Source organism: Haliotis rufescens, unplaced genomic scaffold (genome assembly GCF_023055435.1).
Source record: "Haliotis rufescens isolate VD_foot unplaced genomic scaffold, xgHalRufe1.0.p SCAF_2, whole genome shotgun sequence".
Taxonomy (NCBI): Eukaryota; Metazoa; Mollusca; class Gastropoda; order Lepetellida; family Haliotidae; genus Haliotis; species Haliotis rufescens.
Window position 1 is genome coordinate 23519862 of NW_025963890.1, and position 27720 is coordinate 23547581.

Consider the following 27720-nt stretch of genomic DNA (forward strand, 5'->3'; position numbering starts at 1 on the left):
TCTGTTGGTATGAATTCAAGATCCTTTGGTATAGGTCTGAATTTGAATATTGCGCCTTGAGGACTTTATAATCCACATTTTATAAGTAGATCTGCTATTTCCATTTCACATATGATACTTCAAAGTTCAGAAATGTGTCCGGTTTCAATCTTTTGCAAACAATGTCACTTCTTGATCAATTGGTACCAGATTATATTGCTTTTACAACTGCCATCGAGTCATGTGAATATTCAGTTATCTCCCCTTACTTCAGCAACAAGTCACTGAACACAAGTCAGTCATTCAGGAAATGGGGTGATGTGAAATAGGGTTAACGTCTAGTTCAAGGTTAATGCACTTGTATAACAACGTGCTTGCACATGTGTGAGTGTGTCTGTGTGTCTATTTTACTAGTCCAGACTAATGCCTATTTTGCCCTCTGAAATACCATGTCACAGCTTAACATAGATACCCCACTCAGACACAGTATACTGACTCAGCCCGTCCTTGTTTTACCCCCTAAATACCCCCTGCCAGGCAGGGAAACACGTACAATCACGTCTGTCAGGATGTCATGAATATAATATTGAGCAGCAGCACTCTGGTACTGCAGTTGTGCAAACTACTTTTAGAGAAACTTACAATATTTATGATCTTGTTAACTCGTGTAGGTTCACATCTGTTTCATACAAGGACCAATAAGCAAGAAATTTCTGAGAATAATGCTGACTTTAAAACATTGTAAATGTGCTCTTTGAAAGTGGTTTCAAATGTTTCATTAATATTATTTGATGTTGGTATCTGTCAAAATACAGCTTGGCTATGAGCATTAAAGGATTAAACACTGTCTGAAACTACCAATGAATCTCAGTAACAAGTGTTGTATATCAAATGTATAACCAGGTTGTCAGATTTGGTTCTTGGGTTATGCATGTCGCTATATAAGTGCAATAATCTTGGACGTGACATTAAACCCCATTTCACCTCACCTCTTGGGTTATGTGTTGTCTATTCTATTCTGTCCCCTGGTGAAATATCACCTGTTCTTGTTCCAGAGGAGCTGGGGAGAGATGGATCTGATGGCACCTGGAAAGTCAATTACAGTGAGTCCTCATCACATTCATGCATGACAATACAGCTTAGACAAAATTCTAATCTGCAGATTGGGAAATTTCCAAACAGCTTAGAATTGAAACATCAGAGAGTTGATTAAGGCTTTAAATTTGGTATATGAGAAAATACAACATACTTTTTTCAATTATTAATTCTGACCTACACACGATATATTATGATAAGGACTCTTTTCGGCATACTTGATCTGCTTAATTTTTTAACTAAGGAAGACTCTTAGAAATCCTTTTGAAAGTTATCAGATTTGTTCAGCGTTCATATGAATGAATTTGGAAAATTCTCGAAACTGATTGGTCATCAGAGGTTTCAAATCACAATAACCAGATTGAAGCAGCTGGTTTTACGACTGCAACACTGTAGAGGCTAGTATTTACATGGATTGTCTAGACCTGCGAAGAGGCCGATATTTGGCCCCAAGTCTGCTGCAAATGTCAGTATAATTTCCCGAAATTGAAACATTTCCCCAAATCATGTTGTTATGGTTATAATTAATGTTTTGCTGTGAAGTGACTTGTATTTACTGATGACATGCCCAGTAAAGGGGAAGAGACTTTCATTACTGCATTGAAAGCAATGTTAAAATTCCATGTTGCAATATCTCTCCATTAAGGAACTTAATTATTTTTTTAGATCCCAATTTAGAACAAAACATTTTTTCTCCCATTTTGCAGGCCAAATGCACTTCCAAGATCAATACCTGACTCAAAGACATGTCCTTCTTTCTCAGTGTCATTGTCGTTAGGCATTTTGAAATCATGATGTGTGCAATTATAGGTTACAAGATACAGATTTGTGATAATCAAAATATTCAAGGTATATGTGGCAATACATTTGGGGCAGAAATCTACGAAGAGAGTGTATTTCAAGTTACATGGGCAACAGAGAGCTTGATATTTGGCGCTGTTCTGTAGACCCCTGTGACATCAAGTCTTTTGCATCACAGTGAGTAGTGTGACATGCAGCATCAGGGGGTTTATCTAGTATTTCAAACTAAGGGCCCTTGACAATTTGGATAAAAATTGTGATATTGTTCAAAATTTGATCTTTTTGTACTTCTTATTTTAATAAATTCTCAGGAATTGGGAATTTTTACTGTCATTTGCAGCTGACTTAGGGTCTAATATCGGCCTCTGAGCATGTCCATTTAGACCCCTGGGTGCAGGACATGCCAGACTTGCTTAATCTTCTTTAGGGGTGCCCACTTCAATTTGTCTTACGAAGTAGCTGTGCTACACCCTTTCAGTGCCTGCCTGAAGTATATTTATTTGAAAAACAAAATAATGCTCCAGTATATTAAGCTCCATTTTGGGTTTAAAGGATAGTATCAAGGTTTCCTTAATTCAGGTCAACAACGTATTTAAAACATTTTACTAGACACATGCTGCTTCACTCATTTATCTTAGCCGATACCAGAGATTTTGTATTTAATTTCTTCTGGTAGACATTTAACATTGTCAACCTTGCGGCATGCACTTAGTTCCAAATTCAAATGAGTGTGATAAAATCTACAGGCAACCTGGCTCTACATTGAAAAAGCATTATGTTTATCTCCTAATTGGACAAAGTTCTTTTTTCAACAGAATAATGTTTTCGATTTATAACAGCACCAAATGTAGGGGTAAAGGTTGAATTGTACCCAACAATATTATTTTACATGTTTTCAGGAACCATTTTTTTCTAACATTTGAACATCAGCAAATTTTTGTCCTGAGCTGATTTTTTAAAGTAGGTAATATCAGTACACATGGTGAAGAACTCATCACAGACTTGTGATTTTCTCCAGAAGATTTGGCCTTTTGTACTGATCATGTTATACAAGTCAAAGTCTTGCAAGTGACAGAAAGGTGGCGAGCAGTCAGTCACATAAACTTTTTCTTAGGTTTTCTGCAGCTTTAATATTTGCCATATCTATTGGGCAAACAAATAATCTTTGTTATACCTTGTACTTTGTGAACCAATGATAAATAAAACTATGTCATTTACTCCCATTCACTTAAGGTCCCACTTTGAACCCCTGTGACACAGGCCTAGGTTCAAGCATGGTGGCCAAGTCTGAGCCTCCTCTCCTGCCCAGTGAGTACTGTGGGGGCAGCAGCTACTACTCCCGCGCCCCGTCGTACAGCTCCCTCCACCATCTGTACAGCACCTACCCCACCTACTGCAAGACCAGTCCAACCAGCAGTCCCCTCCACACCTACAATGTAGCAGACTACCAGTACGCACAGCCACCGCAGTTCCTTCCATCTGCCCCTCCCGTCACCAGCCACACACCCCAAGGGTATCAGCTGATCAACGCCATGGACCTCCCATACAGTGAGACGGCCTCCACTGAACCTGGGCTGTCCACAAAAAGCTTTACTCAGTACACCAGTCTGCGTGATGAAGCTGATGAGGTCCGGAAGACGTCAACCAACCAGTCCCCCAGTAGGCTTTCATCAGATGATGAAGGCGCCCTCATGATAGACTGTTGACAGCATTCAGTGATGTCAGCCTCTCCCAACCAGTCCCCAGTAGGCTTTCATCAGATGATGAAGGCGCCCTCATGATAGACTGTTGACAGCATTCAGTGATGTCAGCTTCCCCAACCAGTCCCCACTAGGCTTTCATCAGATGATGAAGGCGCCCTCATGATAGACTGTTGACGTCATTCAGTGATGTCAGCTTCCCCAACCAGTCCCCCAGTAGGATTTCATCAGATGATGAAGGGGCCCTCATGATAGACTGTTGACGTCATTCAGTGATGTCAGCTTCCCCAACCAGTCCCCCAGTAGGATTTCATCAGATGATGAAGGCGCCCTCATGATAGACTGTTGACGTCATTCAGTGATGTCAGCTTTCCCAACCAGTCCCCAGTAGGCTTTCATCAGATGATGAAGGCGCCCTCATGATAGACTGTTGACAGCATTCAGTGATGTCAGCTTCCCCAACCAGTCCCAAGTAGGCTTTCATCAGATGATGAAGGAGCTTTGATTGTTTCAAATTAACTATGAGTCTGGGGGTGCTCAGTGTTCAAAGTTGAGCATTAACAGCAAGGGTTCCTGTCATTGCCTTCATTCTAAAAGTATACAATAGGAGAAAATCTCAAGACCCCCCCTCCCCCATTAATTCCAAAACGTATGTTCTTGTGCAATGTTTAAAGAGAAGAAATAAGGGAGTCGCTATATTCAAATACTGAGAAGAAAACTTCAAGGAGCCCAGGGCCCTGTTGATAGACTGATGTCCTCAAGTCATGATTGAATTGCCAAACAGGGATATAAATTAACCAAGAACGTCTTCTAGCCCTAATGGTGCAAACATATGGCAATACTACCAATCACCCACCCACCCCCAAATGTTTGAAATTCTACTTCCCCATATAGGATAACTTTAAAGTTAACAAAGCTGGCCGGGCTGGCAGGCAATGTCTGATTTCTTTCCCTGCCAATACTAATCTACATTTGCGCAAACTGACCCTTAGAATCATTACGTTTGAGATTTATGTTAACTGGGGTATCACCTAAATGTGCCACAGCCTGTCACCCAGGGTAGGGGAGACTACATTCCATTGCTATTTACTGTGCAAAGATGATTTCTGTCTTTCTCAAATAATAAATTCTTGATATGGACTTTCTGCTTCCTGGTGGTGGTAAGTAACGTATATAGATATGCACGGGTGAGAACCTTTCGGATCCGCAAATTTAAGTGACCACAAACTTGTTAAAATCTGATGGCTTCCTTCATAAACACCCCCAAATTATTGACCGAGCTCCATTGTTTCAGCTGAAAAGGAAAATATCCATTCTCATCCCTGGATATGTGTCTATATTATGTGTAGCAAAGCTTTGCAATGGAGGTATTGGAACCGTGTATACAGAATGCATTATCGGTAAGACACAAAGTAGCCTTGACAACTTGAAATTATGGGAGAGTTCTCTGTACATAATAAAAAGAGAGTGAGTAAATTATTAATGCTTCAGTCCGCAATAATCACGACATTCTCATCTGGAATGATGGCACCCAATCAGCCAAGTCACCCAGTGCAACTCGTCTCCTGTTGCGACCAGAACTAGGAAGCTGGACCCCATCCTATCCCCCACCCCCAGTCCCAAAACAATACAAGTACACATATTACAGGTTTTAAAAAAAAATCATTAACAAATGTGTGTAACTTCCATAACGAAAAAAGCTTTCACTAGTATGTTCTTCAACTAGATGTAATGTTACCTCTTGAGTGCAAGAGAACAAAACTGAAACCTATTGAGAACAACTTCAAATGCTTGATACATGTTGAGTTATGTTTGTGCTAGTAATTTGATCAGACTTCACGATTGTTTACTTCATATGTGGGACATTTTGTGAGAGTAAAAGATGTCCTTATAGATGTTTGCCATCACTGACCGTTCTTGGCAACACCATCAAATGTGACGTTCGTCTTCTTTTAGTTTTTAAACAATCATATTACAAACATATTTAGAAGTCAGTTCAGTAGGTCATGTGTTGCATGCTTACAGTTAAGGTGCATTATTAACTTGTCAAACCAAACGTCCATGCAAGTTTGTGTCCTGGCTCATTTTTTAAAGACAACACTATTTTCTCGGATCATGAGGTCTTTGAAACTTGCTGTGTGAACAATCCCAGCAATAACTGGAAAAATAAATGTTATCGGAATGTAATCATGGAAGCCCTGTAAACATGGTATATCAGTTTGGTTCCCTTGGATATTGCCATATGATTATATATAAATTTAGAATTGATGTAGTTGATGTGGAAAACATGTATTATATTTTGCAAGGATGCTGCTAGCATTGCCATTGATTGATTAGTTAATAACATATATGATACTTCACTCCAATTATTTGAAAAGTGATCTTATATTAAAATCCACTAAGCCATGCCTGGCTAATGGCGTGACTCCCTTTGATGATGTTGAAGTAACAGCAGCATGTCCTTTATGTTGTCCAAGTGACTGAAGACGCGTTGGTATAATGGTAGTTATACAGTGGGTGTTTTACTTTTCAATAGGTTTCTAAATGTTTGCTTTTTTGGTTAATTGCCACTTGATCAGTATGAATTACTTCTTATCATGATACAGTGTGTTGATTTGTGTTTTGGAAATATGAAATATGTTTACATTTCATAGTTTATTTTTGTACAATAAAGTTTATCCTGCCTACTGCAGCACATGAGTTCATGTCTTTATCATTATGCATGCCTGACCTGTGTTGTCATGTCAGATGTCATCAGTTTAGAGTTTAATATTTAGTATTGTTTAATATTGCAGCTTGAACTCAGAGTTGCAGTACGGCCATTGGCCACCGATCATAGACCAATAACATTATATATACGTATATATATGTCTTTGATTTGACTTATAGTTTGTTTAAGTAGTCAGACTTTTGGCCAAAAGATATGCTAAGCAAGGTGTCACAAGTTTCATAATTTCATAATTAAAAAGGAAATAGAAAGGGTAAGTCCTACTTACAATATCAATTAATAACACAATGCACAGCCATCAAAAATCAAAGTTGAAATTCTGAGCAACGCATGTCTGCATCATAGGGAAACGCTGTCAGGAGCTGTCAAGTACTTCTCTTGCAACGTTCATTGGCCAGATCGTAGATATTCATCCAATCACGAATGGTACTGCATTGGTTTGTTGTTATGGTTTATCCACCAGTTTTGTTGATTTGTGAGCAGCACATGGCATAAGCAAACATTTCTTGAGTCTAAGTCATTCACCTATGTTCAGTTTTTGTGTCAAAATCACTGTTGAACTTAAAGGTGAAGTGAAATAAGGTTTAATGTCGCTCATGATTATTACACTTATATAGCAACATGCATGGATGTGTGTGTGCGACTGCTTGTACTAGTTGGACTAATGCCGGTATTATAGAGTTAACACACTGCCATGCCATGCCATATTTAACACGGATACCCCATTATATGGGTTACACAGTATACTGACTCTGAGACGATCAATCCTTATTTCATTCCCTTAATACCAAGTGCCAGACAGGGTAAGAACAAGTACAATCTTTTGTTGTCTTTTGATATATGATCAGGGATCGAACCACCAACGCTCTATTCTCTAGACCATGGAGGTGCTCCTTAAATGTATAGTGTTGAAAAACAAATGGAGGGGTCTGTGGCTATCATTCAGTGATTACTGGCACAACTTCCAATTGTGTATCTGGAATTCTTTAACAACATATCTTTAGACAAATCATCAAAGATACAACATTCCATGTCAAACAAAGAGAATTCATTCCTGTTTTACACAAGTCACATATTGCTTCTGGGGAAAGTGAAAGAAGAACTGCAGTATATTTTGAACTATGACTTCACTGCAGTGTAATCTTGTATGACATCATAGCACTGAACCCCAGATGCCCCAACAGTACAGTGAATTTGGAGCGGTATCTCATCTAGTGCAATAAAAGGTACAGCAACCTGCCTTCTCAACAGTGGATTATAAAAAACAAAAGGCTTAAGAAGATGATTTTATTCCAAAATAACATCTTTAAACAATATTGCATTCTGCCCAATGACAGCTTAACACTGTCAATCAATGCTCTTGAAAACGTACACGCATGTTCATTTTATCACTACAGACTTCATAAATATATTTGTAAAAAAAACCATGTATACTTTTCTCGAGGATTTATCATTAGATGCAAATACCAGATCCATACAGGACTTTGCAGAACCTCAGTGTATCTTATTTGTTTTGAGTTGTGTATACAACTGATAAATTATGAAATAAATTTTCATAGTATTGAAAGATATGATTCCAATTCAATTAAGAAAAATATTTGTTCAAAATGTTTAACAAAAAAATGATTATTTAAATCCCAATTTTCAATAGCAAAAGATCACAAATTATTGAATGCAACAATAATCATTCCTCTCAAGTCCTGCATTAAATCTTCAGTTTCTATATGCTGGTCATATAATTCAAGGAAACACCATCATGCCTAAATAGGTCTGTCAACTTTTGTTGTCTGTGGACAGCACCTGTGTTAGTATTGGTCTGACGGATCCTACTGGAATGTCTGGTGGTCCCTGGCAGAAAATGGCGGAGGTAGACGTGGTCAGCTGACTTTGTTTTACTTCCGGCTGCTTTTCGATGATGTCGGAGAAAGTAAGAAAACTGGAGAGGATGGGAACAAGGTCCGATCAGTTTCACAATTCATACACAAATATGACACAAATAGATGCCTGTGAACATAGATGTATACTGTGGATATGATAACAAATGGCTGTGTGTCTGCATAGATCTACCCTGTGGATTGTGACACAAATGGCTGTCTGTGAACATAGATCTACCCCGTGGATTGTGACACAAATGGCTGTCTGTGAACATAGATCTACCCCGTGGATTGTGACACAAATGGCTGTCTGTGAACATAGATCTACCCTGTGGATTGTGACACAAATGGCTGTCTGTGCACATAGATCTACCCTGTGGATTGTGACACAAATGGCTGTCTGTGAACATAGATCTACCCTGTGGATTGTGACACAAATGGCTGTCTGTGAACATAGATCTACCCCGTGGATTGTGACACAAATGGCTGTCTGTGAACATAGATCTACCCTGTGGATTGTGACACAAATGGCTGTCTGTGAGAGCATAGATTTATGCTTAGGGTATGGTGACACAAATACAAGAAGCCCTCTATATCTAAGTAACATCCACAATCAGACAGACATGCAGACACTGGCACTGATGAAATTCACTGGCGGAATTCATGTTGCAGTCATGAAACAACGCCCAGTCCCATCTCCAACTTGATATATCACACACACATTTGTAATGTTAACATCGGACCTACCTTTGACAAGATGGCACAAGAGAGAATATGTCTTTAGCATACTCAGACAGGACTTGTTGCTGAAATAAAAGATAAAGAGTTTACATTTTCACCAAATATACTGAACTGCAAAAGAAACATCACCATGGATTGATATATGAGAAACCTTATTTGTCCAAACACTGTAAACATACTTTGAGACATTAAAAAGATGAAACTTGAAACAAGGTTGAAATTAAAGTGTCAAATGTTCTTAAAGTGAAACACAACACTAGTCTCTGAGAAAATGGCATCACAAGTCAGTATCTTGTGTGTTCGCCATGTGCATTGATGACTGCCACGCAACGCCGATACATGGAATGGCTGAGGCAGTTGATGAAGGCCATAGGCACTTGAACCCACACTCTGAGGAACGCCTGACACAGTTCAGCTGCAGTTGTCGGCCTTGGTCAGACATCATTCAGCCGTCTTTGAATCTCGTCCCACAGATGTTCAATGGGATTTAAATAGGGACTGAGGGCAGGCCACTGCATGGTTCTGATGCCATTCTGCTGGAGGAAGTCTCTTGTTGCATGGGCGCTATCATGATGAAACTCATGGTTGCAGCAACGTGCCAAATGAGGTATGGCGTGTGGTCTCAAGACTTGATCAATGTACCGAGCTGCTGTGACACCATTGCCTATCCCTGGACCGATGTTCTGGAAGACCACAGGGCCGACCCTCTGTGCAAGACCAATTCCACCCCACACCATGATGCTCAGGCCACCTCACGAGTCTCTCTCCACAACACAAGAATCTGAATAACGTTCCCCACGGCGTCGCCAGACTCTCTCTCTGTGCCATCTGCTGTTGAGATGCAGTAACGGCTCTCGTCTGAGAAGAGGACTCTTCTCCACTGCTGGTGGGATCAATGCTGGTGCTGTGTTGCCCACTGAAGATGGTCCCGGCGATGATGTGGTGTCAGAATGGGTCCTCAGTGTGACAGTGGAAGTGTCTGCTCGTCAATTGTTGACGCACTGTGTCCGCACTAATGTGTCACTGGTCTCTCCCCATGGTTTGTCGAGCAGTTTCTGCAGCAGTAACAAAGTGATCTTGAAGATGTTGTCGCATAATCTGATGATCCTGATGTCGGGTTGTGACCCTTGGTCTTCCTCTGCGTTGTCGGTCATCTGTAGTGTTGGTGGTCTGGTACCGTTACTGGAGCCTGTTTATGATCCTTACATGAACTTGAAATGCATTGGCTACTTGTTGGGCAGTTTGTCCAGCTTGCAATCGTCCAAGGGCTTGGTCTCACTGATTTCTTGTCAATCTTGGCATATGGTAGCAATTCAATAACGAATGAAGGTTATCCAATCTGGGTGGATTTTTATAGGGCAAGAAATGGGGGAACGCATGTGCATTTCAATTTGCACAGAACTGCATTGGGTTACCCTGGCCGTTGCCGTGATGCGTTTGGGCGATCTGTTTTATTGTCATCTCCTTTTTTATCATCAAATTTCATTTTTCCGGACAAGGTTATGTTTAATTTTAGGAACTTTGACAAAAATTACCCAGATATTTTTTTAAATGACAACTTTTCGTGCAATGTTACTTGGGGTGATGTTTCTTTTGCGGTTCAGTATATATTTACAGGCATTTCGAACGTTGTGGAAATAGGACATAAATTCCTGAAAATAGATAGGGGTAAAGTGTTCTGGAGGAGAGGAGGGAAGCATCCGCAATAGCATGGCAATGTGTAAAGTGTTCTGGAGGAAAGGAGGAAAGCATCTGCAATAGCATGGCAATGTGTAAAGTGTTCTGGAGGAAAGGAGGGAAGCTTCAGCAATAGCATGGCAATGTGTAAAGTGTTCTGGAGGAGAGGAGGCAAGCATCCGCAATAGCATGGCAATGTGTAAAGTGTTCTGGAGGAAAGGAGGAAAGCATCTGCAATAGCATGGCAATGTGTAAAGTGTTCTGGAGGAAAGGAGGGAAGCTTCAGCAATAGCATGGCAATGTGTAAAGTGTTCTGGAGGAGAGGAGGCAAGCATCCGCAATAGCATGGCAATGTGTAAAGTGTTCTGGAGGAAAGGAGGAAAGCATCTGCAATAGCATGGCAATGTGTAAAGTGTTCTGGAGGAAAGGAGGGAAGCATCTGCAATAGCATGGCCATGTGTAAAGTGTTCTGGAGGAGAGGAGGAAAGCATCTGCAATAGCATGGCAATGTGTAAAGTGTTCTGGAGGAGAGGAGGGAAGCATCTGCAATAGCATGGCAATGTGTAAAGTGTTCTGGAGGAGAGGAGGGAAGCTTCGGCAATAGCATGGCAATGTGTAAAGTGTTCTGGAGGAGAGGAGGGAAGCATCCGCAATAGCATGGCAATGTGTAAAGTGTTCTGGAGGAGAGGAGGGAAGCATCCGCAATAGCATGGCAATGTGTAAAGTGTTCTGGAGGAGAGGAGGGAAGCATCTGCAATAGCATGGCAATGTGTAAAGTGTTCTGGAGGAGAGGAGGGAAGCATCCGCAATAGCATGGCAATGTGCAAAGTGTTCTGGAGGAGAGGAGGCAATTATCCGCAATAGCATGGCAATGTGTAAAGTGTTCTGGAGGAAAGGAGGGAAGCATCCGCAATAGCATGGCAATGTGTAAAGTGTTCTGGAGGAGAGGAGGCAATTATCCGCAATCGCATGGCAATGTGTAAAGTGTTCTGGAGGAAAGCATCTGCAATAGCATGGCAATGTGTAAAGTGTTCTGGAGGAGAGGAGGGAAGCATCAGCTATAGCATGGCAATGTGTAAAGTGCCAAACTAGAGGCAATAATCAAGGCAAGGGCAAATTTCACTGGGCCACAACGACACACTCAGGCTGTTGACAACAGCTGAATGTGTTGCCAAATCAATACTCTCAAAACCCCAAGCAGCCAATATGGACATCTAGTTCAAATTCCAAACCTCTATTGGTTTTAGTACAGCTACATGTACTGAGGGCCGAGACTACAAGATGTATAACTGACAATGAAGTATGGAGGTGAGGTGGTGAGGTGAAATTGGGTTTAACGTCCCGTCCAAGATTATTGCACTTATAAAGCGAGGTGCATGCACGTGTGTGTGGGTGTATGTGGCTGCTTGGACTAGTCCGGACTGATGCCGATTTATAGTGCTAGCCCACTGAGATACCATGCCGCAGTTTAACATGAATACCCCACTCAGACACAGTATACTTACTCCGAGCCAACCAGTCCTTTTTTTAGCCCCTTAATGCCGAGCGCCAGACAGGGTAACAACAAGTACCATCTTTTTACGTCTTTTGGTATGACGCGGCCGGGGATCGATCCCCGGACCTTCCGCTCTCCGGGCGGACACTCTACCACTAGACCATGGAGGTGGTCGAAGTATGGAGGAAACTAGAGGTCCTTGCAAGTATCTGCAAAAACAGAAGTAGCCCATTCACCTCCGTTTCCTCAAAGCTCTTAAAGCCTAGAAATACCACCATGTAGTTCCAGGCCAAGTGAGCCAAGTTACTTTAATCTTACAAGTTCATCTGCGACCTACCTGAGCTAGTGCTGCCATGGTGATGAACAAGAGACACGCCCTGGACTGTGAGTTGTCCGGCTGCTCCTTGATCAGGGTAATGGCTGCCTTCCACTGCTGGTGCTCCAGGAGGAGCTTGATGGCTCTCTCTGTGTCATGCTCCTCACAACTGTCAACAGATCAACGTCTTCACTAACATACAAGATGGCTCTCTGTGTCATGCTCCTCACAACTGTCAACAGATCAACGTCTTCACTAACATACAAGATGGCTCTCTCTGTGTCATGCTCCTCACAACTGTCAACAGATCAACGTCTTCACTAACATACAAGATGGCTCTCTCTCTGTGTCACGCCCCTCACAACCGTCAACAGATCAACGTCTTCACTAACATACAAGATGGCTCTCTCTGTGTCACGCCCCTCACAACTGTCAACAGATCAACGTCTTCACTAACATACAAGATGGCTCTCTGTGTCACGCCCCTCACAACTGTCAACAGATCAATGTCTTCACTAACATACAAGATGGCTCTCTCTGTGTCACGCCCCTCACAACTGTCAACAAATCAACGTCTTCACTAACATACAAGATCTCTCTCTCTGCATCTTGCACCTCACAATTGTCAACAGATCAACGTCTGTACCAACATACAAGATGGCTCTCTCTGTGTCTTGCACCTCACAACTGTCAACAGATCAACGTCTGTACCAACATACAAGATGGCTCTCTGTGTCTTGCACCTCACAACTGTCAACAGATAAATGTCTGTACCAACATACAAGATGGCTCTCTCTGTGTGTCTTGCACCGCACAATTGTCAACAGATCAACGTCTGTACCAACATACAAGATGGCTCTCTCTGTGTCATGCACCTCACAATTGTCAACAGATCAACGTCTGTACTAACATACAAGATGGCTCTCTGTGTCATGCACCTCACAACTGTCAACAGATAAATGTCTGTACTAACATACAAGATGGCTCTCTGTGTCATGCACCTCACAATTGTCAACAGATCAACGTCTGTACTAACATACAAGATGGCTCTCTTGGCTTCAGAATATGTAAACTGCTTCAAGCTGACTCTAAGCTGACCTTGCTAGAATGAGGTGGACCTTGACTCGGACTGCAGCCTCTATGTCCTGAGATGTGTCCGGTTCGGGGAGACAGCTCAATGCCTTCTTATAATACTGGAACTGAGAAGACGGCAATTTGTGAAACATCTTCAGAAGCATTTAATAAATCCTTTTCAGATTAATTGGCAATGTATCAATGGTTTACTTTATGGGGGTTGACTATGGACGACCATTTGGTGAAAAAATACATTAATTGAAACAAAGGAATAATCCAATATACCAGATGGCGCAACACTTTAAACAATTCTTCAAACATTCCCGGTTACGAAGACAAATGGTGCAATAATCTTGACATGTATATGACATCACACAGTGGGTGCACGAGTAATGACATAATAACCACATGATATGTTAACCTTGACATCTTGTTGTGCATTATATACACAGGGTGATAAGCCGAGACAACTCCGAATGTTGATCAAGTTGCAGCGCCATCTGGCGTATCACTGTCACTGTTATCAATCAAAGTTTGGTGTCCTTTAGTGTGTGCTGAAAATTGATATTTACTCAATATTTCCCTCAGAAGTAAGGGACATATACAAACTATCAATCAGACTGTGTACAACAAGAAACCTAGTAACACCTGTCACCACATCACTTGACCTACTGTTTGTTTCCGGCGGACGAAAGCTGACACACCTACAGTCTGCTCACTGACACTCTGGGCTGTACGGACAAACTGCATCTGTATTACAGGTAAAATATACAGATGTACAGGACCAGTAATGACAGGGACTGGTAGATAGAATAATGACTGCCATTAGTACAGTTTGGAGGTAGGTCTTCCTTCCAGGGAATGTTCAATGTAAGGATGGGTGTGATAGTAGAGAACCCCTTGTAATATGATGACTGCCATTACTACAGTTTGGGGGTAAGTCTTCCTTCCAGGGAATGTTCAATATAAGGATGGGTGTGATAGTAGAGAACCCCTTGTAATATGATGACTGCCATTACTACAGTTTGGGGGTAAGTCTTCCTTCCAGGGAATGTTCAATGTAAGGATGGGTGTGATAGTAGAGAACCCCTTGTAATATGATGACTGCCATTACTACAGTTTGGGGGTAAGTCTTCCTTCCAGGGAATGTTCAATGTAAGGATGGGTGTGATAGTAGAGAACCCCTTGTAATATGATGACTGCCATTACTACAGTTTGGGGGTAAGTCTTCCTTCCAGGGAATGTTCAATATAAGGATGGGTGTGATAGTAGAGAACCCCTTGTAATATGATGACTGCCATTACTACAGTTTGGGGGTAAGTGTTCCTTCCAGGGAATGTTCAATGTAAGGATGGGTGTGATAGTAGAGAACCCCTTGTAATATGATGACTGCCATTACTACAGTTTGGGGGTAAGTCTTCCTTCCAGGGAATGTTCAATATAAGGATGGGTGTGATAGTAGAGAACCCCTTGTAGTATGATGACTGCCATTACTACAGTTTGGGGGTAAGTCTTCCTTCCAGGGAATGTTCAATGTAAGGATGGGTGTGATAGTAGAGTCCGCCTTGTACTGTCCTGTGTTCAGATTGGTATCTAGCCAATATAGAAGGCATCCATGCTACCAGTATGGTAACTATGCAGTTACACTTAAAACATATCAAGCAAAGAAACACCTTGTGAACTAGTCACATCAAGGTTATGTTATAATCTCACATCAAGATTTAAAGTTCCTGTGCCTGTGTCTGAAGAGTTTGACTGTTGAGTTTTGAGCTTCTACTATTGAGGAAATTATAGCCTTAGCAGATGGTCATGATTTGGTCTTGGTAGTCTCAACCAAACACTATGTCCAATGTGATGAAAGACTTTGCTTGGCTAGTATTCTGTCGTACCCATCCATGCAACAACTTTTCCCGCGTAAATCACAGATGCGTGTTTGTTCCTACCAGGTGTTGAGGCTTGAGCTTGTACAGCAGACGGCAGACATGTTCAAACAACAGGAGTGTCACATCTCCTGCCAGAGCTGTGTCCGCCTCCAGACCAAGTAGCCGCTGCCAGCGGTCAGCCTGGTCTGTGGCAAGGTCCACTGTGGAAATGGGATGTTGATGTTATCCTTTATTCTACCGGGACTTGGCATGTCATACTAACACTTAAACAAACAATGTTTCTCTTTTTCAAACACCTTGAGGCACCATCACATCTTGCTTGTCATTAACAAAATTCACTTTTCTAAAACATGTCATAGAAATTCATATCATTTTAAATATATTTAATTAAAGCTGCAACTAAAATAACATGATATTGGAATATATTATTCCTGATAAAATATTAGTTTCAGATACAATTTTCCCTGATCTTTGCATTAAAATCCTTTAAAGTTATATCATTGGGTAAGTTTTAACCGAATCAACGGTAGATTCCAAGAAAATGTGTGTACAGCTGATTGCTGTTTCCGGCTTAGTTTATGAGAAAATACACAAGGTAATCTCCTGCATGTAAAACAATGCCTAGCAGAACAAAAATACAATTTAAACGGTAGATCAACATGTCTGGTGATTTAAATCTCAGATTTCATATTTGTACTGACCAAGTCTCTTATCAGCTGTTCGTTTACCGGAATTCACTGAATGGGTACGGTGTATTTTGTTTCTGCTCATAATATTTGTATTTTGTTTTTCAAAAATACTGAATCTGCTAGAGAGGGGTGCGCATTATACTTGGGTAAAGCACTATACGCAAGAAAATACAGATAGTATTTTTTAATCATAGTTAATCATGTTTTAATCATAGAAATATCATAAGTTGAGTTACAAGTGTAACCTAGAATGAAAGAGCTGCAGCTGATGCCCTGTGCAGAAGTCAATGTTATGAGCTGCTTGGAAGGATGACAGACATTACCACTCAGTGAAATAGCATGAGCTGATTACACAACCATTCAGCTTACACTGTAGGTGCAACATGATCATTTTCAGATCAAACACAATACATACCTGTATCATACTGTAGGTCACCAGTTAGAACCTGAAGCATCACGTCAGGGTATTTCTCACACAGCCACAGGATCTGGGCTTGCTGGACATCCAAAGGGAGAGAACTTTTGTTGAAGAGAATGTTCCTGACTTCATCCTCCACTGTTGTTGCCTCAGTGTTGATAGGAAGCTGAATGAATGTTGAAGAAATGCTAAAAATATATTCACTGCTTCAAACAATGATTGCTTAACACTGAACAGAAAATAAATATATCAAGGTGAATTTAAGACCCTATAAAAGCAGTTAATGTGATTTAATATCTCTGCACTGTGGTGAAAATGTAAGGTGACATCATTCACTATTCTGGATCTCAGATATTAAGATGTTAAGCACAATTTAGAAATAAATCAGTTAGCTACTGAATCCCCTTTTTGGTCTGTGATCCCCTGTTTAGCTTGAAACATTATCAGTGGTAGATTATCTGCTGAGATGGGCACCTACCTTGTGACTAACCACTGAGATGGGCACCTACCTTGTGACTAACCACTGAGATGGGCACCTACCTTGTGACTAACCACTGAGATGGGCACCTACCTTGGACCTACCTGCTGAGAGGGCACCTACCTCAGACCTACCTACAGAGATGGGCACCTACCTTGTGACTAACCACTGAGATGGGCACCTACCTTGGACCTACCTGCTGAGAGGGCACCTACCTCAGACCTACCTACAGAGATGGGCACCTACCTTGTGACTAACCACTGAGATGGGCACCTACCTTGTGACTAACCACTGAGATGGGCACCTACCTTGTGACTAACCACTGAGATGGGCACCTACCTTGGACCTACCTGCTGAGAGGGCACCTACCTCAGACCTACCTACAGAGATGGGCACCTACCTTGTGACTAACCACTGAGATGGGCACCTACCTTGGACCTACCTGCTGAGATGGGCACCTACCTTGGACCTACCTGCTGAGATGGGCACCTACCTTGGACCTACCTACAGAGATGGGCACCTACCTTGTGACTAACCACTGAGATGGGCACCTACCTTGGACCTACCTGCTGAGATGGGCACCTACCTTGGACCTACCTGCTGAGAGGGCACCTACCTCAGACCTACCTACAGAGATGGGCACCTACCTTGTGACTAACCACTGAGATGGGCACCTACCTTGGACCTACCTGCTGAGATGGGCACCTACCTTGGACCTACCTGCTGAGATGGGCACCTACCTTGGACCTACCTACAGAGATGGGCACCTACCTTGGACCTACCCACTGAGAGGGCACCTACCTCAGACCTACCTACAGAGATGGGCACCTACCTTGGACCTACCTGCTGAGAGGGCACCTACCTCAGACCTACCTACAGAGATGGGCACCTACCTTGGACCTACCCACTGAGATGGGCACCTACCTTGGACCTACCTGCTGAGAGGGCACCTACCTCAGACCTACCTACAGAGATGGGCACCTACCTTGGACCTACCTGCTGAGATGGGCACCTACCTTTGACCTACCTGCTGAGAGGGCACCTACCTCAGACCTTCCTACAGAGATGGGCACCTACCTTGGAACTACCCACTGAGATGGGCACCTACCTTGGAACTACCTAACGAGATGGGCACCTACCTCGGACCTACCTGCTGAGAGGGCACCTACCTCAGACCTACCTACAGAGATGGGCACCTACCTTGGACCTACCTGCTGAGATGGGCACCTACCTTGGACCTATCCACTAACATGGACACCTACCTTGGACCGATCCGCTATACTGCCAACTAACTCCTCTAGCCTCCAGAACTCTGCCATGTAGGGATCTGGAACAGTTACAACATTATACACAGATTAACCTTTGTCAAAGAACTGAAGGAAGATGTCAAAGTAGAGGTCACATATAAGAACAAAAGATATACTGACACTTATCCCTTTCAAACGTTCTTGACACTGACCTACAAGTTGGGACAACCTTGACCTTGGCTGCTTCACCTGATCCCCGTTCCACCTTCTGTGCAGGTGCGATATCCTTTTTACAACCTGGGCTGACTGGTCCTGTTGCTTCTCCTGACAAAAGGCTCAGGGTCAAGGACATGTAATATTCAGTCATAACGCAGCTTGAAATGTGGTTTATCAAATTAATGAGGAAATTTCTGCATGAAATCAAGTCTTTTGCTGGACAGTAATGAGTCATTTACAACCAAAATAATATCCTTACCTCCCTTCAAAAACAAGTTTTGAGACCTGCTCCAGCACATTCTGTTTATTTATTTAACAGACAGATGCGATGTATGCCGTCTATTTAGAATATGAGTGACATGTACATGCACTTCGGTATCAGAAAGAAGATACACAGAGAATGTATGAAGCACCTATTCTGTTTCCCTCCAACCAACCAATGATGAGGTTATTCCATTCCCAACTCATACAGGGAAAACATTAAAGCATTTGTGTTCATCTGGTATCAAAACGAATGTTTGGATGCTTGGACTTCTTTCAGCATCCCCAATGAAAGCATTCTCTTTGTATAGAAATATTTCTATTGAAAGTACTAACGTTTAAGCTTGGAGCATGGACCAGTGGCAATGATGAAGCAACTGGTCCAACTGATGGCAACAGTGCTTGAGCATTGGCAATGGTACTTTCAATCCCTGAATGTGTTTGTGCATGCCCCATCCCCTCCTCCACTGACAAACAGCTTCCTCCACCTAGTGGTATGTATATAGACTAAAATGTTCCACACATGTGAGAAAAAGAACAGCATAATTTTCTGACATACCTTACTCAGGTAGGCAACCTGTAGGGCATCTGTCTGGAACGTCCTCCCTGCAGGTGCCGACATCACACTTGGACTGTCGGATTTTGCAGGAGTCTTCTGTCAATAGGAAAAAAACAACATACTGAACCACAAACTAGTGCTTTGTCTCTCCAACAGGGCAACATACAGCAACACAAACTAGTGCTTTGTCTCTCCAACAGGGCAACATACTGAACCAAAAACTAGGGCTTTGTCTCTCCAACAGGGCAACATAGAAACACAAACTAGTGCTTTGTCTCTCCAACAGGGCAACATACAGCAACACAAACTAGTGCTTTGTCTCTCCAACAGGGCAACATACAACAACACAAACTAGTGCTTTGTCTCTCCAACAGGGCAACATACAGCAACACAAACTAGTGCTTTGTCTCTCCAACAGGGCAACATACAGTAACACAAACTAGTGCTTTGTCTCTCCAACAGGGCAACATACAGCAACACAAACTAGTGCTTTGTCTCTCCAACAGGGCAACATAGAAACACAAACTAGTGCTTTGTCTCTCCAACAGGGCAACATACAGTTACACAAACTAGTGCTTTGTCTCTCCAACAGGGCAACATACAGCAACACAAACTAGTGCTTTGTCTCTCCAACAGGGTAGCATACAGCAACACAAACTAGTGCTTTGTCTCTCCAACAGGGCAACATACAACAACACAAACTAGTGCTTTGTCTCTCCAACAGGGCAACATACAGCAACACAAACTAGTGCTTTGTCTCTCCAACAGGGCAACATACAGCAACACAAACTAGTGCTTTGTCTCTCCAACAGGGCAACATACAGCAACACAAACTAGTGCTTTGTCTCTCCAACAGGGCAACATACAGTAAAACAAATTAGTGCTTTGTCTCTCCAACAGGGCAACATACAGCAACACAAACTAGTGCTTTGTCTCTCCAACAGGGCAACATACAGCAACACAAACTAGTGCTTTGTCTCTCCAACAGGGCAACATACAGCAACACAAACTAGTGCTTTGTCTCTCCAACAGGGCAACATACAGTAACACAAATTAGTGCTTTGTCTCTCCAACAGGGCAACATACAGCAACACAAACTAGTGCTTTGTCTCTCCAACAGGGCAACATACAGCAACACAAACTAGTGCTTTGTCTCTCCAACAGGGCAATATACAGGGGAAACAAATATAATATAGCCAAACATCGATGGGTCACAGCTGAAGGGACCTATGTAAATACTTCGAGTTTTCTGAGGTTTGACATCGACGAAAATGATGTTTAAAGAAGAAATATGCAGGGACCAAGCTTTTACTTCGAGACAACAAAGTTCAACACAACAGTGTTTGACTGTGTATGAGTATGGGAAATACTTTTCTGTGATACATCTTTAACAGCCATTACAAAAAGGTCAAAGTTGAAATTCATTTTCGTAAAATGTTGGAAAAGTCTGGGGCTGTTTTAACTTCAGTAAATAAAAACAATATTTTGATGAATGATAAGTTACCTGCACAATATATATGTCGTGTTGTGTAAAGATTCCCACCATGACAGTGGGGATATGAGACACGCTGACCCCCAGAATCTCCCCATTGTCTGGGGAGGTCACATCATGCAGCGGCAGACCAAGCCTGGCATTGAACAACCTGAAACAGTGGCAACACCATCATGGAGGGCAGGGCAGATTACCTCACTCCACGTCACTGTGGGTACACAGTATATGGGGAAATCAAGGTAAGGGACCATGTCTTATGTTCCCCTTCTCCACTGTGGGTACACAGTATATGGGGAAATCAAGGTGAGGGACCAAGTCTTATGTTCCCCTTCTCCACTGTGGGTACATGGTATATGGGGAAATCAAGGTAAGGGACCATGTTTTATCTTCCCCTTCTCCACTGTGGGTACACGGTATATGGGGAAATCACGGTAGGGGACCATGTCTTATGTTCCCCTTCTCCACTGTGGGTACATGGTATATGGGGAAATCAAGGTAAGGGACCATGTTTTATCTTCCCCTTCTCCACTGTGGGTACACGGTATATGGGGAAATCACGGTAGGGGACCATGTTTTATCTTCCCCTTCTCCACTGTGGGTACACAGTATATGGGGAAATCAAGGTAAGGGACCATGTTTTATCTTCCCCTTCTCCACTGTGGGTACACAGTATATGGTGAAATCAAGGTAAGGGACCATGTCTTATCTTCCCCTTCTCCACTGTGGGTACACAGTATATGGGGAAATCAAGGTAAGGGACCATGTTTTATGTTCCCCTTCTCCACTGTGGGTACATGGTATATGGGGAAATCAAGGAAAGGGACCATGTCTTATGTTCCCCTTCTCCACTGTGGGTACACAGTATATGGGGAAATCAAGGTAAGGGACCAAGTCTTATGTTCCCCTTCTCCACTGTGGGTACATGGTATATGGGGAAATCAAGGTAAGGGACCATGTCTTATCTTCCCCTTCTCCACTGTGGGTACACAGTATATGGGGAAATCAAGGTAAGGGACCATGTTTTATCTTCCCCTTCTCCACTGTGGGTACACGGTATATGGGGAAATCACGGTAGGGGACCATGTCTTATGTTCCCCTTCTCCACTGTGGGTACATGGTATATGGGGAAATCAAGGTAAGGGACCATGTCTTATCTTCCCCTTCTCCACTGTGGGTACACAGTATATGGGGAAATCAAGGTAAGGGACCATGTTTTATCTTCCCCTTCTCCACTGTGGGTACATGGTATATGGGGAAATCAAGGTAAGGGACCATGTTTTATCTTCCCCTTCTCCACTGTGGGTACATGGTATATGGGGAAATCAAGGAAAGGGACCATGTCTTATGTTCCCCTTCTCCACTGTGGGTACACAGTATATGGGGAAATCAAGGTAAGGGACCAAGTCTTATGTTCCCCTTCTCCACTGTGGGTACATGGTATATGGGGAAATCAAGGTAAGGGACCATGTCTTATCTTCCCCTTCTCCACTGTGGGTACACAGTATATGGGGAAATCAAGGTAAGGGACCATGTTTTATCTTCCCCTTCTCCACTGTGGGTACACGGTATATGGGGAAATCACGGTAGGGGACCATGTCTTATGTTCCCCTTCTCCACTGTGGGTACATGGTATATGGGGAAATCAAGGTAAGGGACCATGTCTTATCTTCCCCTTCTCCACTGTGGGTACACAGTATATGGGGAAATCAAGGTAAGGGACCATGTTTTATCTTCCCCTTCTCCACTGTGGGTACATGGTATATGGGGAAATCAAGGTAAGGGACCATGTCTTATCTTCCCCTTCTCCACTGTGGGTACATGGTATATGGGGAAATCAAGGTAGGGGACCATGTCTTATGTTCCCCTTCTCCACTGTGGGTACACAGTATATGGGGAAATCAAGGTAGGGGACCATGTCTTATGTTCCCCTTCTCCACTGTGGGTACATGGTATATGGAGAAATCAAGGTAAGGGACCATGTCTTATCTTCCCCTTCTCCACTGTGGGTACATGGTATATGGGGAAATCAAGGTAAGGGACCATGTTTTATCTTCCCCTTCTCCACTGTGGGTACACAGTATATGGGGAAATCAAGGTAAGGGACCATGTCTTATGTTCCCCTTCTCCACTGTGGGTACATGGTATATGGGGAAATCAAGGTAAGGGACCATGTCTTATCTTCCCCTTCTCCACTGTGGGTACACAGTATATGGGGAAATCAAGGTAGGGGACCATGTCTTATCTTCCCCTTCTCCACTGTGGGTACATGGGGAAATCAAGGTAAGGGACCATGTTTTATCTTCCCCTTCTCCACTGTGGGTACACAGTATATGGGGAAATCAAGGTAAGGGACCATGTCTTATGTTCCCCTTCTCCACTGTGGGTACACAGTATATGGGGAAATCAAGGTAAGGGACCATGTTTTATCTTCCCCTTCTCCACTGTGGGTACACGGTATATGGAGAAATCAAGGTAAGGGACCATGTCTTATCTTCCCCTTCTCCACTGTGGGTACATGGGGAAATCAAGGTAAGGGACCATGTTTTATCTTCCCCTTCTCCACTGTGGGTACACAGTATATGGGGAAATCAAGGTAAGGGACCATGTCTTATGTTCCCCTTCTCCACTGTGGGTACACAGTATATGGGGAAATCAAGGTAAGGGACCATGTTTTATCTTCCCCTTCTCCACTGTGGGTACACAGTATATGGGGAAATCAAGGTAAGGGACCATGTCTTATGTTCCCCTTCTCCACTGTGGGTACACAGTATATGGGGAAATCAAGGTAAGGGACCATGTTTTATCTTCCCCTTCTCCACTGTGGGTACACAGTATAAGGGGAAATCAAGGTAAGGGACCATGTTTTATCTTCCCCTTCTCCACTGTGGGTACACAGTATATGGGGAAATCAAGGTAAGGGACCATGTCTTATGTTCCCCTTCTCCACTGTGGGTACACAGTATATGGGGAAATCAAGGTAAGGGACCATGTTTTATCTTCCCCTTCTCCACTGTGGGTACACAGTATATGGGGAAATCAAGGTAAGGGACCATGTCTTATGTTCCCCTTCTCCACTGTGGGTACATGGTATATGGGGAAATCAAGGTAAGGGACCATGTTTTATCTTCCCCTTCTCCACTGTGGGTACACAGTATATGGGGAAATCAAGGTAAGGGACCATGTCTTATGTTCCCCTTCTCCACTGTGGGTACATGGTATATGGGGAAATCAAGGTAAGGGACCATGTTTTATCTTCCCCTTCTCCACTGTGGGTACACAGTATATGGGGAAATCAAGGTAAGGGACCATGTTTTATCTTCCCCTTCTCCACTGTGGGTACACAGTATATGGGGAAATCAAGGTAAGGGACCATGTTTTATCTTCCCCTTCTCCACTGTGGGTACATGGTATATGGGGAAATCAAGGTAAGGGACCATGTTTTATCTTCCCCTTCTCCACTGTGGGTACATGGTATATGGGGAAATCAAGGTAAGGGACCATGTTTTATCTTCCCCTTCTCCACTGTGGGTACACAGTATATGGGGAAATCAAGGTAAGGGACCATGTCTTATGTTCCCCTTCTCCACTGTGGGTACACAGTATATGGGGAAATCAAGGTAAGGGACCATGTTTTATCTTCCCCTTCTCCACTGTGGGTACACAGTATATGGGGAAATCAAGGTAAGGGACCATGTCTTATCTTCCCCTTCTCCACTGTGGGTACACAGTATAAGGGGAAATCAAGGTAAGGGACCATGTTTTATCTTCCCCTTCTCCACTGTGGGTACACAGTATAAGGGGAAATCAAGGTAAGGGACCATGTCTTATCTTCCCCTTCTCCACTGTGGGTACACAGTATAAGGGGAAATCAAGGTAAGGGACCATGTCTTATCTTCCCCTTCTCCACTGTGGGTACACAGTATAAGGGGAAATCAAGGTAAGGGACCATGTTTTATCTTCCCCTTCTCCACTGTGGGTACACAGTATATGGGGAAATCAAGGTAAGGGACCATGTCTTATCTTCCCCTTCTCCACTGTGGGTACACAGTATAAGGGGAAATCAAGGTAAGGGACCATGTCTTATCTTCCCCTTCTCCACTGTGGGTACACAGTATAAGGGGAAATCAAGGTAAGGGACCATGTCTTATCTTCCCCTTCTCCACTGTGGGTACACAGTATAAGGGGAAATCAAGGTAAGGGACCATGTTTTATCTTCCCCTTCTCCACTGTGGGTACATGGTATATGGGGAAATCAAGGTAAGGGACCATGTCTTATGTTCCCCTTCTCCACTGTGGGTACACAGTATATGGGGAAATCAAGGTAAGGGACCATGTTTTATCTTCCCCTTCTCCACTGTGGGTACATGGTATATGGGGAAATCAAGGTAAGGGACCATGTTTTATCTTCCCCTTCTCCACTGTGGGTACACAGTATATGGGGAAATCAAGGTAAGGGACCATGTCTTATGTTCCCCTTCTCCACTGTGGGTACACAGTATATGGGGAAATCAAGGTAAGGGACCATGTTTTATCTTCCCCTTCTCCACTGTGGGTACACAGTATATGGGGAAATCAAGGTAAGGGACCATGTTTTATGTTCCCCTTCTCCACTGTGGGTACATGGTATATGGGGAAATCAAGGTAAGGGACCATGTTTTATCTTCCCCTTCTCCACTGTGGGTACACAGTATATGGGGAAATCAAGGTAAGGGACCATGTCTTATGTTCCCCTTCTCCACTGTGGGTACATGGTATATGGGGAAATCAAGGTAAGGGACCATGTTTTATCTTCCCCTTCTCCACTGTGGGTACACAGTATATGGGGAAATCAAGGTAAGGGACCATGTTTTATCTTCCCCTTCTCCACTGTGGGTACACAGTATATGGGGAAATCAAGGTAAGGGACCATGTTTTATCTTCCCCTTCTCCACTGTGGGTACATGGTATATGGGGAAATCAAGGTAGGGACCAAGTCTTATGTTCCCCTTCTCCACTGTGGGTACACAGTATATGGGGAAATCAAGGTAAGGGACCATGTTTTATCTTCCCCTTCTCCACTGTGGGTACACAGTATATGGGGAAATCAAGGTAAGGGACCATGTTTTATCTTCCCCTTCTCCACTGTGGGTACACAGTATATGGGGAAATCAAGGTAAGGGACCATGTCTTATCTTCCCCTTCTCCACTGTGGGTACACAGTATAAGGGGAAATCAAGGTAAGGGACCATGTTTTATCTTCCCCTTCTCCACTGTGGGTACACAGTATATGGGGAAATCAAGGTAAGGGACCATGTTTTATCTTCCCCTTCTCCACTTTGGGTACACAGTATATGGGGAAATCAAGGTAAGGGACCATGTTTTATCTTCCCCTTCTCCACTGTGGGTACATGGTATATGGGGAAATCAAGGTAAGGGCCATGTTTTATCTTCCCCTTCTCCACTGTGGGTACACAGTATATGGGGAAATCAAGGTAAGGGACCATGTCTTATCTTCCCCTTCTCCACTGTGGGTACATGGTATATGGGGAAATCAAGGTAGGGGACCATGTCTTATGTTCCCCTTCTCCACTGTGGGTACACAGTATATGGGGAAATCAAGGTAAGGGACCATGTCTTATGTTCCCCTTCTCCACTGTGGGTACATGGTATATGGGGAAATCAAGGTAGGGGACCATGTCTTATGTTCCCCTTCTCCACTGTGGGTACACAGTATATGGGGAAATCAAGGTAAGGGACCATGTCTTATCTTCCCCTTCTCCACTGTGGGTACACAGTATATGGGGAAATCAAGGTAAGGGACCATGTCTTATGTTCCCCTTCTCCACTGTGGGTACACAGTATATGGGGAAATCAAGGTAAGGGACCATGTCTTATCTTCCCCTTCTCCACTGTGGGTACACAGTATATGGGGAAATCAAGGTAAGGGACCATGTCTTATCTTCCCCTTCTCCACTGTGGGTACACGGTATATGGAGAAATCAAGGTAAGGGACCATGTCTTATGTTCCCCTTCTCCACTGTGGGTACATGGTATATGGGGAAATCAAGGTAAGGGACCATGTCTTATGTTCCCCTTCTCCACTGTGGGTACATGGTATATGGGGAAATCAAGGTAGGGGACCATGTCTTATCTTCCCCTTCTCCACTGTGGGTACATGGTATATGGGGAAATCAAGGTAAGGGACCATGTCTTATCTTCCCCTTCTCCACTGTGGGTACACAGTATATGGGGAAATCAAGGTAAGGGACCATGTCTTATGTTCCCCTTCTCCACTGTGGGTACATGGTATATGGAGAAATCAAGGTAAGGGACCATGTCTTATGTTCCCCTTCTCCACTGTGGGTACATGGTATATGGGGAAATCAAGGTAGGGGACCATGTCTTATGTTCCCCTTCTCCACTGTGGGTACACGGTATATGGAGAAATCAAGGTAAGGGATCATGTCTTATGTTCCCCTACTCCACTGTGGGTACATGGTATATGGGGAAATCAAGGTAAGGGATCATGTCTTATGTTCCCCTACTCCACTGTGGGTACATGGTATATGGGGAAATCAAGGAAAGGGACCCTGTCTTATCTTCCCCTTCTCCACTGTGGGTACACGGTATATGGGGAAATCAAGGTACCGTATATGACCGCGTATAAGCCGAATTTTAAGGACCAGAAAAAAGATTCTGTAGAAAGGGGTCGGCTTATCCACGGGATACACTTTCATGATAGTATTTTTCAGATCGTGATCTGTCAGAAACATCGCCTGAATGACGGTCCGATAGATTACAACTTCCCGAAAGTTTGGAAGTTGCCACGACTAGAGCCATTATTGTTATAAATTATCAATAAAGTTATTATTATACACCAATGTTGTCATTATTAAAAAAATGTTATGCATGTTACTACTTCCGATAATAAGTTTTTAATTGAATGTTCAAAGTTTATCGTTCTTCATAAACTCCACAATCTTTACATGTAACAATATATGTAATTCACAGCTATAAT

General features: G+C 43.0%; 2 protein-coding genes across 6 annotated transcripts in view; one reads left to right on the forward strand and one right to left on the reverse strand.

Annotated features, from left to right (window-relative positions):
- Positions 1 to 6267, forward strand: part of LOC124146204 — a 119909-nt gene extending 113642 nt beyond the window's left edge. The window contains exons 4-6 of one of the 3 annotated variants that reach the window (XM_048399762.1): positions 1035 to 1082; positions 3109 to 3538; positions 3625 to 6267. In XM_048399762.1, the coding sequence (XP_048255719.1) occupies positions 1035 to 1082; positions 3109 to 3538; positions 3625 to 3667 (521 nt within the window). In that variant the 3' untranslated portion in view covers positions 3668 to 6267. Of the gene's footprint in view, positions 1 to 1034; positions 1083 to 3108 lie in introns of all 3 variants that reach the window. The other 2 variants (XM_046516382.2, XM_046516383.2) reach the window with 2 other exon arrangements.
- Positions 6268 to 7576: 1309 nt separating this feature from the next.
- Positions 7577 to 27720, reverse strand: part of LOC124146170 — a 32337-nt gene continuing 12193 nt past the window's right edge. Inside the window, exons 9-19 of one of the 3 annotated variants that reach the window (XM_048399763.1) lie at positions 20736 to 20874; positions 19232 to 19327; positions 18408 to 18519; positions 18211 to 18275; positions 16468 to 16636; positions 15424 to 15563; positions 14153 to 14230; positions 13505 to 13605; positions 12428 to 12575; positions 8925 to 8983; positions 7577 to 8239 (exon numbers count right to left, since the gene is read on the reverse strand). In XM_048399763.1, the coding sequence (XP_048255720.1) occupies positions 8077 to 8239; positions 8925 to 8983; positions 12428 to 12575; positions 13505 to 13605; positions 14153 to 14230; positions 15424 to 15563; positions 16468 to 16636; positions 18211 to 18275; positions 18408 to 18519; positions 19232 to 19327; positions 20736 to 20874 (1270 nt within the window). In that variant the 3' untranslated portion in view covers positions 7577 to 8076. Of the gene's footprint in view, positions 8240 to 8924; positions 8984 to 12145; positions 12300 to 12427; positions 12576 to 13504; positions 13606 to 14152; positions 14231 to 15423; positions 15564 to 16467; positions 16637 to 18210; positions 18276 to 18407; positions 18520 to 19231; positions 19328 to 20735; positions 20875 to 27720 lie in introns of those variants that run through there. The other 2 variants (XM_048399764.1, XM_048399765.1) reach the window with 2 other exon arrangements.